Source organism: Salvelinus sp. IW2-2015, linkage group LG33 (assembly GCF_002910315.2).
Source record: "Salvelinus sp. IW2-2015 linkage group LG33, ASM291031v2, whole genome shotgun sequence".
Taxonomy (NCBI): domain Eukaryota; kingdom Metazoa; phylum Chordata; class Actinopteri; order Salmoniformes; family Salmonidae; genus Salvelinus; species Salvelinus sp. IW2-2015.
This window is the reverse complement of record NC_036872.1, coordinates 20,774,950-20,794,033: the sequence shown is the minus strand read 5'-3', so window position 1 is coordinate 20,794,033 and position 19,084 is coordinate 20,774,950. Positions and strand designations below refer to the sequence as shown.

General features: G+C 42.1%; 4 protein-coding genes across 11 annotated transcripts in view; 3 read left to right on the top strand and 1 right to left on the bottom strand.

Annotated features, from left to right (window-relative positions):
* Nucleotides 1-19,084, top strand: part of LOC111957647 (oxysterol-binding protein 2) — a 275,496-nt gene that overhangs the window by 51,638 nt on the left and 204,774 nt on the right. The window lies entirely within an intron of this gene.
* ccdc117 (coiled-coil domain containing 117) lies at nt 1,241-5,431 on the bottom strand. 3 transcript variants are annotated; one of them, XM_070437054.1, is made up of 6 exons: nt 5,222-5,431; nt 4,484-4,674; nt 4,291-4,341; nt 3,905-4,177; nt 3,590-3,736; nt 1,241-3,419 (listed from the first exon to the last, which is right to left on the bottom strand). In XM_070437054.1, the coding sequence occupies exons 2-6, from the start codon at nt 4,630-4,632 to the stop codon at nt 3,179-3,181; spliced, it is 861 nt and encodes a 286-aa protein (XP_070293155.1). In that variant the 5' UTR covers nt 4,633-4,674; nt 5,222-5,431; the 3' UTR covers nt 1,241-3,178. The 3 variants fall into 3 exon arrangements, with proteins under 3 accessions (XP_070293155.1, XP_023834334.1, XP_023834335.1); XM_023978566.3 differs by having other exon boundaries at nt 5,284-5,431; XM_023978567.2 differs by having other exon boundaries at nt 5,318-5,431.
* On the top strand, nt 5,515-9,799 carry LOC111957649 (transcobalamin-2). Of its 3 annotated transcripts, none has more exons than XM_070437052.1 (10): nt 5,515-5,643; nt 5,828-5,895; nt 6,827-7,019; nt 7,539-7,708; nt 7,839-7,991; nt 8,167-8,336; nt 8,451-8,629; nt 8,733-8,909; nt 9,094-9,212; nt 9,361-9,799. In XM_070437052.1, exons 2-10 carry the CDS (start codon nt 5,838-5,840, stop codon nt 9,420-9,422), a joined length of 1,281 nt encoding a protein of 426 aa, XP_070293153.1. In that variant the 5' UTR covers nt 5,515-5,643; nt 5,828-5,837; the 3' UTR covers nt 9,423-9,799. The 3 variants fall into 3 exon arrangements, with proteins under 3 accessions (XP_070293153.1, XP_023834323.1, XP_023834324.1); XM_023978555.2 differs by having other exon boundaries at nt 5,530-5,643; nt 8,451-8,625; nt 8,729-8,909; XM_023978556.2 differs by lacking the exon at nt 5,515-5,643 and adding an exon at nt 5,716-5,737 and having other exon boundaries at nt 8,451-8,625; nt 8,729-8,909.
* Nucleotides 10,081-18,623, top strand: dguok (deoxyguanosine kinase). Of its 3 annotated transcripts, none has more exons than XM_023978562.2 (7): nt 10,081-10,628; nt 12,038-12,147; nt 12,365-12,540; nt 12,652-12,799; nt 12,992-13,107; nt 13,343-13,442; nt 17,494-18,623. In XM_023978562.2, exons 1-7 carry the CDS (start codon nt 10,370-10,372, stop codon nt 17,518-17,520), a joined length of 936 nt encoding a protein of 311 aa, XP_023834330.1. In that variant the 5' UTR covers nt 10,081-10,369; the 3' UTR covers nt 17,521-18,623. The 3 variants fall into 3 exon arrangements, with proteins under 3 accessions (XP_023834330.1, XP_023834329.1, XP_023834331.1); XM_023978561.2 differs by having other exon boundaries at nt 10,082-10,628; nt 12,362-12,540; XM_023978563.2 differs by lacking the exon at nt 10,081-10,628 and adding an exon at nt 10,635-11,290 and having other exon boundaries at nt 12,362-12,540.

The window sequence follows — 19,084 nt, the reverse complement described above, 5'->3', positions numbered from 1 at the left end:
CAATTCGAGCTGATTTGCTGGTGTTTTACAGTCTTTTATGACTTTAAAACATACATTTTATTTTTTGTCTCAGAACTTGGTGTCCAAATAAAATCGTTGGCAGCCAGTTGGGAGACCCTGGTCTAGGGCCTAGATTATCTTCTCTACTCCTTTGTCTCTAATCCTCCACTCTTCTCTCCCATCTACGGTTAGGAATGCAGTGACTCTGGAGCTCAGCCTCCTCTCCCTTCTTCCAAATTGCAGGACCCCCCTGACTCTCCCGGGCCCTTGGACCTGGCCTCCTTCAAGCTACTGCTTCACCTTGAGCCGGGTCAAACAACTCTGTGCTGAGAACCAGGCCCATGCCTGCAGCCCCTCTATACTGTGCAGGGAACCCATGGAGTTGGCTGAATACTACCTGGAGACGGTCAGTTCCACCTGCCAACTGAGTGGGAAGGCAATGACAATGTCCTGCTACTAGTAATAACTTATAATAGTATTTTGTCATAGCTGGTAAAACATGCTTCAGTTTATCATTGTGTTGACGTGTTACTAAGGGGAAATAGTGTTAGTAGTGGGGCAGTTTCAATAGTATTCTCTTGATTGGATAATAATCACAGATAGAATATACCAATCAGATCATACCAACCCAGCACTGCTGTTTTGGAGTCACTCCCGTACCAGGACAGTCCAGAGTTAAGGATCGTAAGCTTTGCCAGATGACGTGTGTGTGTGTAAAATTAATTACTGGAGTACACCACCAATGTCAAATTATTTCATGGTACTCATAAAATGGATGACACCCTAAATGATGGGGTAAATGGCCTAAAGGTCACAATAACAAAATGGGTTGTTAAGTTCACGGTCCTCTGGCTTTAAAGCAGTTAAGTTTAACTGCTCGTCTAAAGGCTGGGGAGTGAGTGAATGTTTGATCGACTGACATGTCTGCATATTCAGGAGACGTCTTTATAGGAGGTAGGATCACGGGATCAGGCTGCAATCAGAGGGACCCTTTGAAGCTACAAGTCATCTTGTAACAGTTGATTGCGATGTTGCAAGAGAGCTATTGTAATCATCATGCCCAATGTAGACATTGGCTAATGTCTAAGGTGCATATTAAGGATACAATCAAAATGTACAATGACGGTGAATTGCATTATTTTTCACATTATTGTAGGTAGAGCATCATAGCCATCTTTCCTCCAAAGCAAACTGGTATATTGTAGCTTACAACGCATTACAACAGTTTCAAGACAGCTGACATGCTTCCAGAAAACTTTATTCTTGAATGTGAAAAAAAGGACCAAACCAGCTTTGAAAAGTAACTGTTCTTAAAAACATAACCCCAAGCTAAACGCTGAGTATAAAACGTTCATAGTGACAATCTGAGCTCAATACCTCTACTTCCCTTTGAATGTCTTACACCCTTGTCCTCTGTAAAACAGGTCATATTTGCTTGCATTTAATGTAACTACAACAAAACAGAGACTTCTCCAAGTTGGCTAAGCAGACCACTTAGCCAAGTTGTTACATTAGGATTACAACAGAAGGTACTAGACCATTCAGAAATATCAGAAACTCCTGGTGTGTGCTGGCACTGGTCTTAAAGTTTCAACTGAGACATACCATTAAAAGGTGCACTATGCAGAAATCACTCCGCCATTTCCTGGTTGCGAAAATTCTATTAGTTCGCCTAATTTCAGTTTATGTGACAAAACAAGCAAGTATAGTATAGAATCATTGTACCATCTAAACCGCTGTTAAATATATTTTCCATAACCAAAAATATTGTATTTTCAACTGTGTGCAAAACCGAAAGTAAGACACAAAAACGAATCTTAAGAACGGGAAGCATAGAAATAGTGCACATAGAACAGATCTACCACTTAAGGCATCAGCATGCTTCAGTTCAGCTGGTGCCTAGCCAAACTCGGCTAGGCCAACTGAACGAGTGTGCTCGCATACTCCCTTAAGACCGTTGCTTGAAAAACAGGTCAAAAGCGGCAATAGTACCATTTCTCTATTTTGAGACACCGTAGCCCGTATACACTTCCTCAAAATAGTCAGAATTAATCTAAGATAACTCAAGAAATCTGTCATTAATTGACGTTTTTCCCAAGGAGATCTTAGTCGCGCAATTCTACATCTAACTAAGATATTTGGTGCAAAACATGTCGTCTCTTGTTGAATCAAAACAAAAACTATTGAAGAATCCTTACTGTTGACCAATCACCGACGAAGGGGTGTAGACTTTGGCTACAGACTTCGGCTTGCCTCAAGAAAAAAACGTGTGCCCGAAACAACCGTTACCGAAGTCCAAAACGAACAAAAACATTTAAAAATGTCATAATATATGCGCAAACTCTTCCTAACTGTTTTGGCTGGGAAGCATGAGGACACCTTTAGACTTGATTTCAATGAGAATGACAGATCATAACACACATTTCCATGTAAATTTTGACAGGTCGCCCAAAAGGTTACATATTACAGCTTTAAAAGGTGTCTTTTGTAAATTACTGTGGCTTTGTGGTCCTTGTTACAATTTGTCCCATTGCATATTTTCCTGGATCATAGTAAAGACTAAAATCCAGCATTATCTGATTGTAACGCAAAGAAAGGGGTTGCTTGCCCTCTTTTGGCCAAGTGGCATACACGTGCCATGCTGCCCAACAGTCTGGTCTTGAACCAAAGCGAACATTCAATACGGTGGCTTCACGTGCTCGTGAGAAATGGGAAACTGGGAAGTCCGACATGATTGGGTTCAAGTCCTTTTGAAGTCTTAACAATTCTTCAACCACTAAGATTTTAGCTAGCTAAGATTTCTAATAATAAAGTTAGCAAGTTTGCTTAACATTGACAATAGGGTCAAACTAGATAGATTATCAATATTGATAAGGTTGTATTTGTCAAATTGATTGTTTGAAAAGGTAAACGGTCAGTTTTGAAACATCACATCTCGAGTAACAACATTTTCTCAGTTTCCCACTTGTAATTCCAACATGGAGGGTCGTTCAAGTAAAATTTCCACTGGGAACTTCTGATAACCTTGATAGCATGTGAACGCATATCACTATGAAGCTTTTGGATCTGTCTATGCTGTCATTTCTGCCTCTCCATGGCTTCTCAAAGGTCAACAAAGTGAACCAAGGCTGAGAGCTGTAGCTGTTCTCGGCACAACTGATGCTGGTTCTCCCAGGCCCTACAGCTCCATGTCCTCCTCTCCAGTGCTGTGGGACCCTGCCCCTGGGCTGCAATACAGAGGGGAGTATATCTCCCCTGGGGTGTTTGTGGGGGTGAGGGAACTCAGAGGGGCACTAGGGCTCGGGGGTTGCCTGCTGGTAATCTGCTGCTTCCTCTGCCTCTGTAGGGAGTCCTTCAGCCGCCGGGCCAGCGCAACCTCTGGGGGGCGCCATACTACCAGCTCCATACAGGAGTGGCTCCTACGGTAACAGACGAGGAACAGGTGAGTCGACGAGACTGACAGAGAAACAAATAGTGGACACCTCCCAAAGTTATAACGATTATTCACTACTGGCTACAATGACAGATGGGTAGGTACTTCAATTAAAGGTTCCTCTAAGGTGGCGTATAAGACGGAAAGGGTACTTACACAGACTGGGCCAAAGTGTGGGGGAGGATGTCACTGATGCCACGCTGAAGCCCCTCCCTCAGACTGTCAGACATCACCAGCATGGGCCGCCTGGGTGCTGGCTCCACATCCAGGTCCTCATCATCGTCATCATCCTCCAGGGTGATCCTGACAGAAACAGACTAACTTCACTGTGTGACAGTGTTTATGCAGCAAAAATAAATGGTGGTAACGCTGATACAAATCATATACAGTAATAATGCACATTTTAATTATGATGACTTATGGCCAGTAGTCTGGACTCTCACATCACCCCCATATGGTCTCATGACTCACCTCTCCTCAATCTCCTGCAGTCTCCTCTGTGCTGCCTCCACCTCCATGCAGGAGCCTTCTGCTTCTGGACAGGCCAGAGTGGAGGAAGACCCGGATAAGGGCAGTCCTAGGTCCTGAGTCCCCAGACAGGGCTGGGGGAGTGCTTGGCTAGACGATTCAGGTAGAGGGCTGCTGTTGCCTGGTGGCCAGTTATGAAACACTTTGGGGCTGAGGTAATCCAAAGGATCGCATCCAGCCTCTTCCATCAGCCTCCTCTTTTTGGCACTGCATCCTCTGGAGAACAAGCATTGTTTTGAAGCAAATCATTTGTCATTTGAAACTAAAATGCGCTTCAGAATACAACACTAAATGTTCATATTATTGATTTTTTTCCATTCTTAACTTACTCGTCATCTGCTCTCCTCCTGTGCTTTCTCAGGCATCGTCTCTCCCAACTCCTGAAGGAATAGCAATAAGAGATAAAGAAATGGAAGTGAAATGTAATGTAAGCAAGTCTGGTTCTGGCAAATCTCCTGTAAAGCACATGCTTACATCTGTGTGTGTAGTGCAGTGCTCTCATCACTAGACTCCTCTACTCACGTGTTTGGGGGCAACACTCCCGGCAGGTGTTGACAGGTATTTGCAGGGCCAATATTGATCCCGATTTCAGTGACGTTGATAAGGCCAGGGAATGAGTACATGGCAGGCAACAAGCCCAGCTCACTGCTCATGGGGCTTGGATGATGCATGATGCCTCAGGTTGAGGTGAGGTGGAAGGTTTGAACAGAAGTCTGGATGGTGGATGTGCAAATGGAAAACACAGGGAGGAGGATAAATTGAGTTTTCGAAGACCAATCTAAAATACAAAGATATATGATAAAAAATGAACCATTTTACGGGTGGAATTCTTGGTACAGCAGGCATAACTGTTTTGGTCACCAATCCATCATAACATATACTAACTCACTAGTGTATTGTAGCTAATGTTAGGTACTAACGCAGAATCATGTAAATTGTTGTCACTCTTGGCTAGGCTAGCTGCCTTTATTATATAAAGTTAGGAGGCCCTGAAACTGTAGCTAGCTGGCAAGTTTGCTAACACTAACGTTAGCTAGCTACTTAAGTCAGCTGGCTAGCTAACTAGTAGCTATCTAGCAAACTTTAACGTTACTTGACAGGAAGAAACGCACAGTCTAAAGGGGGTTCACAACAACAGGCAGGTCATGTTGGACCTTGCTAGCTCAGTTAGCTAGCTTGCTAGCCATAGATAGCCGAGACGAATCTATTGCAGAAGAGGAAGGCAAACAAACGAATATTTTGCTGATTATAAAGGGCTACCTTTATTTAACTTGAACCTGTTGCAGTTGGAACTTTTGAACGTATCTAGCTAGCAAACATACCTGTATCACTTTCACTGTGTTTATATAACGTTACCTCCTTATTTTCTCTGTCACATGTTCCGCTTTTCTGAGAATCAATTCTGGGTTGAATGAATGCAGTTAGGCGCTAACAACAGTGAGCCAAGCACGATTCGCAAATGTTCATGAAGAATCGAGGCACGCAAAAAAAAAAAAAACGTTGACGTTCTAGAAAAGAAGTGAGCACTCGCTTCTGGGACTTGTAGTTGCAAAGGGAAAATATGTTGTAGTTTATCAAATCACAGGTCATGTGACTCGACCATAAGAGCGACGTCAACATAAAATCAGTTTGTACCGAAGTCTGTACCCAAACGCTTTCATAAGGACAAGTTCGCTCTACAGGTAAGTGACGTATATCTTGATCATTACAAGAAGATTAGTAATGTGTGAAATGTAATGTTTGGGATAGGTCATCTGTGCCAACAACAACAATAAGGTAGGGATGGACACTGCATGTTATTTTCACTTCATAGTTGGCTACTGAACTTAAATCTATTGAAACCAGCTATGTTTTATTCCTCTATAGGTTGGTCAGAATGTATACCCTATACATTCTTAGTGGACTGCTGGCACTGGTTGCAAGCAAACCCTGTGGTAACTATAATTTATCCTTGAAACACAATAACACCTGATTGGTAAACATGTGCATGCCTCTGTCTAGGCCTGAGTTTCCTCACAAATGTATTTATTCAAAACAAGTTATTCGAAGAGCCAGTTGGAAAGTATAGAGGTGGACCACGCACCAATTCATCCACTGGCAGTACTGTCAATGATTGGATGAGTCTGAATAGATAATCCACAACCCCTCTTGTTGAACAAATCTACTGTGATGCAAATAATCTCACATGTGTCCTGTCACCTCTGCTCTGTTGATGTTCTGTAATTTGATGCACAGAATGTATTTCATGTTGCTAAGGTGTTCTTATCAGTACATATGTCTATGTCAGTGCCTGCAAAACCCCACTGGCACTGGGCAGAATCTCAATTGCATACTCCTTGTGTCCTTTAGCCTCCTCAAAACCCATTGGAGGAGATCAGAGAAGAGGGACCTCTGGTTTCTCATCCAATGGGTTTTGAGAAGGAGGTGAGGAGTGTGCAATTGAGATTCTCTCTGAGCCGGTTGTACTTGTCATGTGTCAATTACATCAAGGTGACCTTTGGAGAAGGAATACTTAGGACACATTGGCTGCCTTGTGGAAATTCCTTTTGGTTATTAAGTTGCTAAGGTCTTTGCTTCTCCATTGTGTGTGCATGATTGCTGATACAGCACAGGAAACACACTGGCTGTGCAATGCTTTGAACTCGATGACACTTTATATGATCTCAGTGAACACACAGCAGGTCTTTTGTAGTCTTACTGTGGGTTTATTAGTCATATCTCTTACAGAGCATCTCTTTGGTAACATTGGAAGTTATCCTTGGGCAAGTTATTTAACTTGTGGTTATGCTAAATGTGAAGTGATTTTACTTCCATACTGCATCATTTTTGTGTTGCTTCAGTTTTCAATCTGTATTGTGTGTCCAGATCCTGTAGGATCAGAGCCTGGTGAGCTGCTCCTCTCACTCAATAAGAATCTGCTGCGTTCTCTGGAGGACGAAGGAACGTCCCCCAATCCCAGTGTGCACCTGGCCCTGCGGCTGTCCACTCACCACAACCTTGGCATGGAGAGTGATCACCTGAATGCACTTAAAACAGATTTACACAATGACATTGAGAGGTAAAATAGCATGTTTATAAAGCCCTTCTTAATAAGTGCAAACATAATTTTATGTATTCCATGTCTTAAAAATGACCTGCAGTGTGTTTATTCAATTTCTTGTTTTCAGTTACAATTGATACTTCAAATGGCCACTGGACTATTTACATTGACACTGCTGCTACTCGCTGTTTATTATCTATGCATAGTCACTTCACCCCTACCTACATGTATAAATTACCTCGACTAATCTGTACTCCTGCACATTGACTCGGTATCAGTACCCCCTGTATATAGCCTCGTTATTTTATTGTTTTACTTTGTATAATTTTTTTAAACTTTAGTTTATTTGGTAAATGTTTTTTTTACTCTTCTTGAACTGCACTGTTGGTTAAGGGCTTGTAAGTAAGCATTTCACAGTAAGGTCTACACTTGTATTTGGAGCATGTGACAGATAGTTTGATTAAGATTATATTGAATAATCTTTACCCTTCAAAAACCTTCAGTCACTCCGCCTTACCCTGTATCCTCTCCTTTCAGCTCTCTGGCCAACAGCCAGCCAGTGGTGGGTCTCCTGGCCCTGTACACTCTGGCCCTGAAGGCCTCCTGCTACGACCTCAACACCCTGACCTTCACTGTCAATCAGAGGAGCGAGACCCTGCTGACTCATCTCAAGAGACAGATGGAACTGGAGAAAGACCACATTGCCTGTAAGCCTCCTCATTCCTCCATCTGCCTCTACCATCTTTGTTAATGCTCTATAAAATGTCTGCCATTCTTTGTTTGTTCTCAGTTGCTGTTAATTATTTTGTCTGCTATGTCTGTCTTTCTCTGCTGCAGTCAGCCAGCGTCCTCTGACTAACTACTACCAGTATTCTCTGGGCGTGCTGGCACTGTGTGTGAGTGGAGTTAGAGTCAACTCTCACGTCAGCAACAAGCTCATCAGGGCTGTAGAGCATGGACATATCAAACATGAAGCCTCTGATAGCATTGGTAAGTCTGACCTTGGAATTTCAGTAGCACCTCCCTACTCTGAATCGGTTTTTCTATAGTTAAGCTGTTTAAAAATGTATTCACTCACACTGGCTCCCTCCCAATTAGATTCTATATAGGTGATTTCATGGAGATGACGCTATACCCTTGCTTCATCCCCTCTGTCCTTTTTTAGACACGTTTGCCATGGCTGGGATGGCCCTGCAGTGCCTGAAGGAGTCTGACACCCAGGTGCAGGATGCAGCTCTGGACAAAGCCCTGGACCTCATCAAGCTGAAGCTACTGGACTCCCAGCGGGCTGATGGTCACATGGGCAATGAGTTCAGCACAGGCCTGGCAGTGCAGGTAAGGACTGGGCCACTTCCCCTCTCGAGGCCTATATTAACATGTGCAGCATTTAAGTAAATGACTGATTGGTGCAATACAAGCATTTCGCATGCCAATAACATGGTGTCCCAGGCCCTGCTGGCGATGGGCAGCCAGGTGCAGGAGTGTGCTAGCTCCATGGAAGCCATGAGGTCAGATGTGAGGAAGGGAACCTATCTCAACCCCATGGCCATGTCCCAAACTCTGCCTGCTCTCCAGCAGAAATCCTACCTGCAAGTCAAGGGCAAGGAGTGCCGCAATGAGGATGGCAAGTGCTGCATTATCACCTAACTAAATAGTGGTCAATCTGTTTTTGAGGTGTGAGCCTCCTCACTCTGCTTGACTCTGCTTTGTGTGGTTTTCCTCTGCAGACAGCCTGGTCCTGGAGGTCAGGGAGCCAGTGACGGTGTTACAGAGTCATACCAACGTAGCCCTGAAGGTGGAGGTGGTCAAATCGCATGGGGAATCTGCTGTCTATTCTGTGGATGTGCCAACGGGCACCTCGTTGGTTGATGCCCTTGAACTCCTTCAAAAGAACAACATTGACTTCACGTGAGTTAATGGGGCGCTTCTGTTGGTTTTTTGGTTCCAAATGTATACTTTTTGGTGAGCTAATTTGTCTTGTATAAAAAAAACTTTATATAACTTCCCAATGTTGTGAATAGCTTAAAGTGTCCCATCATAAGTAGAACATTATGAATTGTCCTCCTTGCTCCATCCCCTGCCTACACTGCAGGTTTGAGAAGGAGACCAGCCTTTGGGGACCTTTCCTGAGTGTGGTGAATGGGGAACGGGCTAGACAGACCGACCGCAGATACTGGCAACTCTCCTCAGACGGTAACACTCTCAGCCAGGGTGAGAACATGCACATGCAAAAGATAACTTTCCTATGTCGTTTACTAGTTATTACTCAACAATACAATTTAATGTCTTAACTGCTTTGATCTAAACATTGATTTCCTCACTACTGTGACTAAAAATCAATGATTTGTTTCTCTATTAGGTATCAAAGATTTCAAGATTGAGACAGCTCAACAGATCACCATCAAAAACACCAGATACTGAGAATCAAAATGTGTGAATCACAGTGATTGACAAATGTGTCATGTCAAATTATCTGATGAGAAAGCAATCCAGCTCAAAAATGTGATTTGTACTGTATGACATTTTAGGAGTAAGAAATCTGAGATTTTAGGATCCTCAAAGGTTTGCAACATCTTTTAAGGACTTGATTCTGTCCCCTGGGGAGTGAAAATTCGCTGTTAATTTTAGCAGAGACAATCGACTCGCTAAATAGATTTTTATTTCTACCTCTATGGATTATTTTACTACACACATTGTGAGTTCACATTTTATAGATAATATAATTGCTTTGTTATACCTATCTGTTAAATGTGTGGTTTGAACGTTTTTGCATTTGAATAAATAACATGATAAATTTGTCTGCTTTATTTTGCCAGTTGTTACAGAAATATGATAGCAAAATATCCAGACATTTTAGCTGTATTGTCTTAAGGGTTGGGGTGGGCAGTGTTACCAAAAGTAGGCTGAGCCTATCCTCCAGTCCTTGGTATTAGTAAATAATTATGATAAAGTGGAGGTGAGAATGAAATAAAACTCAAATCACGTCCCCACCCTTGCATTTCACACCCAGGAGCAACAGCAGGTGGCAGTAGCTATGCACCAGCTAAGATTATTTATTTTTAACTCGACAACCGGAAATGCAGGGCTGCTGTCCAAAACATCCGGCTTTAGCAAGCGTGTGACAAATTGAGACGTATGAGAAGCCAAAAATAAATAAAACGCAGCCTTTAGAAGAGCATTAATTAAACTTGTATGGCGGCGCTGTAAACTATATTTTAATGTAATGCTGTTCAAATCATTCCTCTTGTGTATGTTATTTAATGGTCGAACTTGGCATTGATTTCTTGTGACAGCTACTAGCTAGCTAACGTTACTGTAGCCCTAAACAGTTTGACCTAACCATAGCTAGCCATCTGGTCACTAATGTCATGTACTCATTCTACCGGTTCATGGTGTTGAATCTGATTTCCTACTGTAAAAACCTCACAGTCTCGTTGCGATATATCGGATCGGTTCAGAAGGTTAAGCGGCATTTTTTGAGAACCCGCCGAGACGAAAATCCAGTGCTTCTCTACTCAAGAAGGGCGACCAACCTCTGCCTGTTGCGCTCACCACACTGCCATTCAAGCACCGGGCCAATGGACGACATTAACCGAGTTAAGAGGGTCTCTATTGAAGGCAACATTGGTAAGCGTGAGCATGATTTTCAGGCAGTTGGAGTAAACTAGAGGTGACAAGAGTAGAGTATTGAGTAGAGTATTGACTTGAGGAAGTTGATCGTGGACAAGATGGCGGAAACTGAGGTTTTGTTTGAAACTGTTAGTGAGTCGGGTGAAGCTAATAGTACAGAAAGTGACAATGAGTGGCGAAGAAAAGGGGAAACAAAAGAAGTAATGCTGTGGTGTAAAATAGGAAACCACTAGACTTTTTTGTTGTCAGAGTGAGGGTTTTGGATCAATGCTACTTGGGAAATCCGTTTAACGTCTCAAGGAAAATCTGGAATGTGTGTTAGAGGAAAGTGTGGAGTCGGTGAGAGTCACAGGAAGTGGTTGTATTTAGATTTTTTTTGTGTCTGCCGAGCAGAAGAAGCGTGCTTTAAGACTCAAAAAGATATAGGAGTGGAATATTTCCTGTATGGATTTTCGTAGCCAGGCGCATATCAAGGGAGTTATTTCTGTGGTGGCGCAAGAAAAAGGCAGAGGATATTACTGAAGACATCGATGGAGTGGTTGGTTCACGTCGACTGACCTGTATGGTGGATGGAAAAAATGAATTCACTTCATCCACGCTACTGTTCTTTGATGAAGTCTCTCCCTTCTCATATAAAGTTAGGATTCATGAGATACCATGTAAGAGCTTTTGTGCACGCGCCCCTTCAGTGTCATGCATGTAAAATATTTGGTAATGTGTGTAGAAGGGAAGAGTATCTATGCCAGATGAAGTGAAATGCTGCAACTGTAAAGGTGAACATGCCCCTGAATTCCTGGAGTGCCCTGTTAGGGTGAAGGCGAATGAGGTGGCAATGGTAAGGAGTGTCCAGCGCGTCTCCTATCTAGAGGCGGTGAGAAGAACAAGTGGCAGGGAAAAAACAATGGTAGTATAGCCACCACAACCAGTGAAGGGTTCTCATCAACTGAGGGATTGTGAAATGCTACATGTTAAAAAGGTGGACTTGATATTATTTATTGCAATGGTCATAGACTTCTTCTCCGCTTGTGCTGTACAGTTTAAGAACTGGAATCATTGTGAATGCCACTGAACGTTTTTTGGGTCTTCGTGATCCGAGGCCGTGCAAGAATTCCTGTCGGTGAATGTACTGCCATCACAGGCCCCTGAGCCTGTGTAGGGATGTATTTTGGAGTGGACTGTGACTGAAGAAGTGGGTTGGGTTTTCTTAGTTGATGTGTTTTATTTTGTATGATGATGTTTTCCCCCTTTCCCGCAATGTTTTTTTTGGTGTGTTATTCAATATCCCGTCCAGCTGGTGGCTGTAATGCACCATTAAGGTTGGATGCCAACCGCCGTTAAACCCCATCGAAGAAGAGTATTGACTTGTCTGGTTTGGTGATGCTGTTCTTGTTCTACGCCATCTTCAGCGGTAGGAAAGTCGACTTTCGCGCAACTCCTGCAGTTTGCTGGCCAAGACTGGGAAGTGGTTCCTGAGCCCGTGGGGAAATGGCAGAGCATCGAGAGTGGGTCTTCACAAGTAAGTTAATCACCAATGTTGACAGCTTATGAATATGGATCATGAATGGTCACTTATTCATATGCCATATTATTAAAGATAGTTTACATTCAGTCTCCTTAAATTAAATGTTGTTAGCTACACAATCAATAAGAGAGACGGGCTGGGGAAAATCCTTGTTTATTGTATCTATTATCTAATTGCTTGGTCACTTTTTTCTGGCCCATCTCATCAGCAGAAGGTCAGTAACCTGTTGGATATGATGTACCAGGACCCTCAGCGCTGGTCCTACACCTTTCAGACCAACTCCTGCATGAGCCGCATGCGCACCCAGCTGCAGCCACCACCAGCACGCCTGCTCAGAGCAGAGGGCGTCCCTGTGCAGGTCTTTGAGCGCTCTGTGTACAGTGATAGGTAAGAGGATGGGGAGATGGCAATATGTTGATGCTGCTTCTTGATTGTTTGTGCAGCTGTGCCCATGCTGCCCGTCTCCATTGCCTCCCCATACACATTTCATTTCTTCAGGTATGTATTTGCCCTGAACATGTTTGAGCTGGGCTGCATCAACTCTACAGAGTGGGCTGTCTACCAGGACTGGCATTCCTTCCTGGTGGAACAGTTTGGCCGTCAGGTGGAACTGGAGGGCATAATTTACCTCCGAGCCCCCCCACAGGTACAGCCTTACATTCACTCTAGTATAAATTGCTTTTATCAAGGGTGACTCACAAGCCGTACAGCATTTCCTAAATATAATTAAATATGAGTACAACATGCGAGTACTACTCCGCCGAAGGTTTTGGGAGGTCACAGTTGATGTTTTGTAGTAGATTGTGTAAGGTTTGGATTGTGTTTGTGTTCCTGTCAGAAGTGTATGGAGCGTCTGGGACAACGGGGGCGGGTGGAGGAGAAAGGAGTGCAGCTAGACTACCTGGAGAAACTACACACCCAGCATGAGAGGTGGCTCATAGACAAGAGCACTAAGTGAGTACACAACATGTTTAAACAAACTAACATATCCTGTTGTTCCATTCAGATTGTTTTTATTATGTGAGAGTTCCCTTGATTGTTATCTTATACTTATAAAGTGATGATGCTAAGATCTTTTGAGGTATTACTTTTCCCGTTGTTGAATTTGCAGCAATGGTCAGTGTAATTCTGAAGGTTCTCGGGTGTTGTAATGGTCAGTGTTTCATGCAGTGACTTTCTCTCTCCCTAGGCTGCACTTTGAGCGGTTGACCCGGGTGCCTGTATTGGTGCTGGATGCCAGTCTAGAGTTTGAGGAGGACCCTAAGGTGTGGGCCAAATTTATCACACAGGTATGTGACAAAAAAAAATCTACATTCATGCACAACTACACACACATGCCAATACCTACCTCTTGGTCTGAAGGTTGTACCACAGTTTGACAGTCATATCTAGATGGGATACGGCTTTTGTCAAATTTGATGTCAAAATATATTTTTGGTGCGTTTTCGCGAACCCTAACCCATTTCCTAACCTTAAACTAAGTCTCCTAACCTGCTATGTTAATTCTACTTGAAAATAAAGGAGAGCCGCACTCTCTAGGAGCTCAGATGCAAAAATGTTATATCCAACGTTTCAACAGACAAGCTGTCTTCATCAGGGTATAATCACAAACACTGCGGGGATGACTCATTTATATAGTGTCAAAAGACACACAGGTGTCTAATCATGGCCAAGAGTGGCCTAATATCATTGGTTAATTCTCAAATATTTAAATGGCATACAAAGAACAGCATACAAAAAACAAATGGATAGCATACGATCATAGATTCATTTTATACTACACAAGCTTACAAACAATTACAATGGCAAAGTCACAATAATCACAAGAATGGCTTCAGATCAAAGTCTACGTTGAGACCGAAGGGAGCAAGGGTCTTTAAGTTAAAGATCCAGGCAGCCTCTCGTTTTAACAACAAATTATTAAGGTCATCCCCTCTCCTAGGGTGGGTGACATGTTCAATGCCAATATAACGCAGAGATGAAATCGAGTGTCCTGCCTCCAAAAAGTAAATAAATAACTGCCTTAGTGGAGCACGTAATAACACCTTTGATTGGGATCGTTTTCCCTGTTTGTGGGTGTTTGAAGGATCTGCATTTATAAGTTCCATTGCATAGAGCACAGCCATTACACTTGTAATTTCCATCCAGTAGGGGCGCAAATAGACGTTGTAAAGGAATATCTTGGGGTGGTAAATCAGTACCAATTGGTCTCTGAGATTTCTACCCCGCGAGAATACGACCAAGGGAAGGTCCGAAAACACATTACCGAGACTATCATCGGATTTTAGAATGTGCCAATGTTTGTGAACGATTCCCTTAATTTGTTCAGAGCACTTTGAATAGCGGGTAGTTAGAATGCAAGAATGCGTCTTTTTGCGAGACTGCCCTTAAGGTCATGTCTCATTTTGTTTAGAATTTTCTCAATGGCAATATTAATCTGATCATTTTTGTACCCCCTCTCCTTGAAGTGTCTTTGCGTCTCAGCCATATTTCTGTCGAAATCTGATWGTTTTTTGCAAATTCTTTTGATTCGACAGAATTGGCTGTAGGGCAAACTATTGTTCAAGGGAAGTGGGTGACAACTGTCAGCCCTCAACAAACTGTTACGATCAGTAGGTTTCCTGTAAAGATCAGTGTATAGAACATTATTTTCACACAAGATCAGAAGATCAAGAAAACTGATTTGACGTGTATCAGATTGCATAGTAAATCTCAAATGTTCAGAACAGGAGTTAAGGAAAGCATGGAATGCCTGGAGCTGTTTTGCATCACCCCTCCATAGAACAAAAATATCATCAATATACCGTTTCCAAATAATGATGTTAGGCAAGAAAACATTTTTGAGAGGATTGAAAATAGACTGTTTCTCCATGTAACCCACATACAAATTAGCATAGTTAGGAGCCATGGGGGATCCCATAGCAGTACCCTTCGTCTGAATAAAGAAATCATTTAGAAACATGAAATAGTTGTGTGTGACTACTATTTCAGCCAATGTTATAATGCATGCACTGGAAGGTAGTTTATTGGGGTCACGTTGCAGAAGAAAATGTTCCATAGCTTCAATACCGACCTCGTGTGGAATATGTGTATAACGACTCAACATCAAAAGTAACTAACAAGGTATTCTCAGGGAGAGGATCAAGAGATTCAATGATCGAGATCATACTGCTGGTGTCCTTTACAAAGGAGGGGAGCTGTTCTGCGAGTGGTCTAATAAAAAAGTCAACAAAAGTAGATAGAGGGGCTGTTACTGCATCAATGCCCGCTACAATAGGGCGCCCTGAAGGTTTTGTAACATTCTTGTGTAATTTCGGCAAAGTATAGAAAGTGGCAATTTTAGGGTGTTGAAATAGACAAAAAGTAATGTTCTTTATTGGTTATCTGACCAGAACTTAAATACCCATCTAGGACGTAAGATAGTATTCTGAAATTGGGAAGTAGGGTCACTTCTGAGTTTCTTGTAAAAGGTGTTGTCAAGCAGCTATCTATGACAGTCATTTACATAAGCTGTCCTATCCATGAGTACAACCGACCCACCCTTATCGCAGGACGAATAAGACTGAGGTATCGGATTGTAAATCAAGCAAAGCTTGTTTTTCATCCTTAGGTAAATTATGGAAAGATTTGGACTCCTGTTTGTTCTTAAGGAATGAGCAACATCTTTTTCAACAAGTCTACAATATGTCTCGATAGAGTGATTGCGATTGGCTGGAGTACAAAATAACTGTTGCTTCTAAAAGGAGTCGGAGTATGTGCAGGTGAGCAACCTACTGGTTCAATAGAAATGTCAGGATTAGGGGAGCTAAAGTATTCCCTTAAACGGTGTTTCTAAAAAACTTGAACATGTCTACCTTAACATCAAAATCGTTGCACTGGGTTGTAGGCACAAAAGATAACCCTTTATTAACCCTTTATTAAGCAAAGAGACATGGGCAGGGCTCAATATCTTGCTTGATAAATTAAAGACACTCAGTCCCGTGGGTTCTGGGACCGTGTGAACGACACCATTCTGTATTACATCTGGCCCTTCTTTGGACACTGTGTTAACTAACCTCCAAATGAGCTTCAATGCACCTGCCGCGCCGACTAGCATCCTACCCTGGACGGTTCTGACCTAGAATATGTGGACAACTACAAATACCTAGGTGTCTGGCTAGACTGTAAACTCTCCCTTCCAGACTCATATTAACATCTCCAATCCAAAATCAAATCTAGAATCGGCTTTCTATTTCGCAACAGCCTCCTTCACTCACGCCGCCAAACTTACCCTAGTAAAACTGACTATCCTACCGATCCTCGACTTCGGCGATGTCATCTACAAAATAGCTTCCAATATCTACTCAGACTGCATCCAGTTCGCTATCACAGTGCCAACCGTTTTGTTACCAAAGCCCCTTAGCCACCCACCACTGCGACCTGTATGCTCTAGTCGGCTGGCCCTCGCTACATATTCGTCGCCAGACCCACTGGCTCCAGGTCATAAGTCTTTGCTAGGTAAAGCTCCGCCTTACTCAGCTCACTGGTCACGATAACAACACCCACCGTAGCACGCACTCCAGCAGGTATATCTCACTGGTCATCCCCAAAGCCAACACCCTTTGGCCACCTTTCCTTCCAGTTCTCTGCTGCCAGTGACTGGAATGAATTGCAAAAATCGCTGAAGCTGGAGACTTATATTTCCCTCACTAACTTTAAACTCAGCTAACCAATCGCTGCAGCTGTACATAGTCCATCTGTGAATAGCCACCCAATCTACCTACCTCATCCATATTGTGTTTATTTACTTTTCTGCTCTTTTGCACCCAGTATCTCTACTTGCACATCATCTGCTCATTTATCACTCGTGTTAATCTGCTTAATTGTAATTACTTCGCTACAATGACATATTTATTGCCTACCTCACACCATTTGCACACACTGTATATAGACTGTCTTTCTTTCTATTGTGTTATTGACTGTACACTTGTTATTCCATGTGGTCAACCGTGTTGTTTGTGTCGCACTGCTTTGCTTTATCTTGGCCAGGTCGCAGTTGTAAATGAGAACTTGTTCTCAACTAGCTTACCTGGTTAAATAATATTGATAGAAGCTGTATCCCTTCTAGACAAAACCCAGTTTGACCACATGGGGGCACTTATGACAGTCTTGCTGTTGGAAAACTTTTAATTTCTACCTTTTTGTTTGTCTTCAATATTAGTAAGGTGCTAATATGTCTTGATGTTTTCACATTTGAATATTTCTGATGTCTTGTGTGTTTGATATGAAGTATTTATTGGAGTTGTATGAGGTTGTTTGATATATTGGGTTCTTGGTGGTCTCTTATTTCCCTCTACTTAGGTGAAGGACTTCTTCAGTGGACTATGATGTACAGTCAGTTGTGCGGTTATGAACTCCATGGGATCAAGATATCTGCAACCATTTGGACCTCAGTCAGTATATGGCATTTACAAATGTAAACTTGCAACTGTTCTGTCTGATTTATCCCCCACATCCTTTCACTATATCCTCACTTATTTTGGGGTATGTCAAGCTTCCAATTGTGGGGTTTCCGTTGGCTAATTACAGATTTCAGTATGCTTTTAACCATGTTTGTGAATATAGAATCAAATCTATATTGGACCATATTCAACATAAATAAAGAAGCTGTTTTTGGATTGTTATCTGGGAACTGTAAAAAAAAAAGTAGGCCACAATCTGATGCAAAATTGTCTGGTGTTGTGGAAATTCTAACCAATAAGGAGAGACTTATTTCTTCAAACAATCATACTTTAATATCGATTAATTATTGCAATTATGGAGCTGATCAACGTTAAGAGCCCAACAATACAGGAGGTCTTAGAGTGGACCTAAAAATGGTTCCACCCCTCCCCGGCAGATATAGGGCATCAGAAGCCACCTTGTTTTCTTCTTGTGGCTATGTGTATCGGGTCATAGCGCACAAACAAGTAATGTTAGTTCCGTTACTCCTCTGTTCAAACCAGACTCTGTTCACCTCATATCTCCACACAGCTGTGCCCTTGAAAGATATGAGAAGAACGGGATGGACTGAGACATTGTGGTCACTCTCAGGAGGCAGAGTGAAAAAATGCCTTCAAACAGACAGTGGAAATTTACAGGTTTAAGGCTCGTACAGCACATGTGCATAAAAGTTTAGCATGAAGAATTACTTGAATAGTTCTTAATCACATTATCTCTGCTACTGTATACAAGATTAAAGAGCTTATACAGGATTTGTCCCCTTACTGGTCAAGTAGTCTGTTACAGATGTTGTTTCTCCTCTATATTGGTTTCGACTTCAATGTTACTTTGGGTATTTAGTTATTTACTTATTCCTGTATTTAAGGTGTCAGAGTTGCATCCTATTTTAGCTGCTTTGACATGTAATTCAGAATACCGCATCAAGAAATATTCTATACACAAATTGTGGATGCATTTTGTAGCCAAATTAATAAATGTAATTAAAGTTGTAGTGGTTTATTTAATTATTTTGTATACCTTTTTTAGATTTTGTTATTATCGAGTATAAGCTTTATTTACCAATGTCTTTATTTTAACGCAGTATAAATTGGTTCAGATTCACAGTTGACCAATTCAACAACATGCCAAATATTGCTTTGGAAACGTGGACATCGGTTTCGAGAACTAATCTTGGAGGATTTAATAATTCAAACAACTAAAACTAATGTAGGCCTTCGCCAATTTTAAAAGATACGTTTTTCTGGTAAATGTATTACATTCCAAACAGTTAATATTTTCCCACGATCAATGGATCCGATACTTTGGAAAGCATCAATTGCATGGCTTTTACTACCAAATGTAGTACTTCAATGGGTTTCGATTTCATAATATTGATAGGCAGAAAACCGATAAATAATTGTTTTACTACTGTCGAGAATCTTTGGTCATGCGAGTCTTTCATTAACATTTT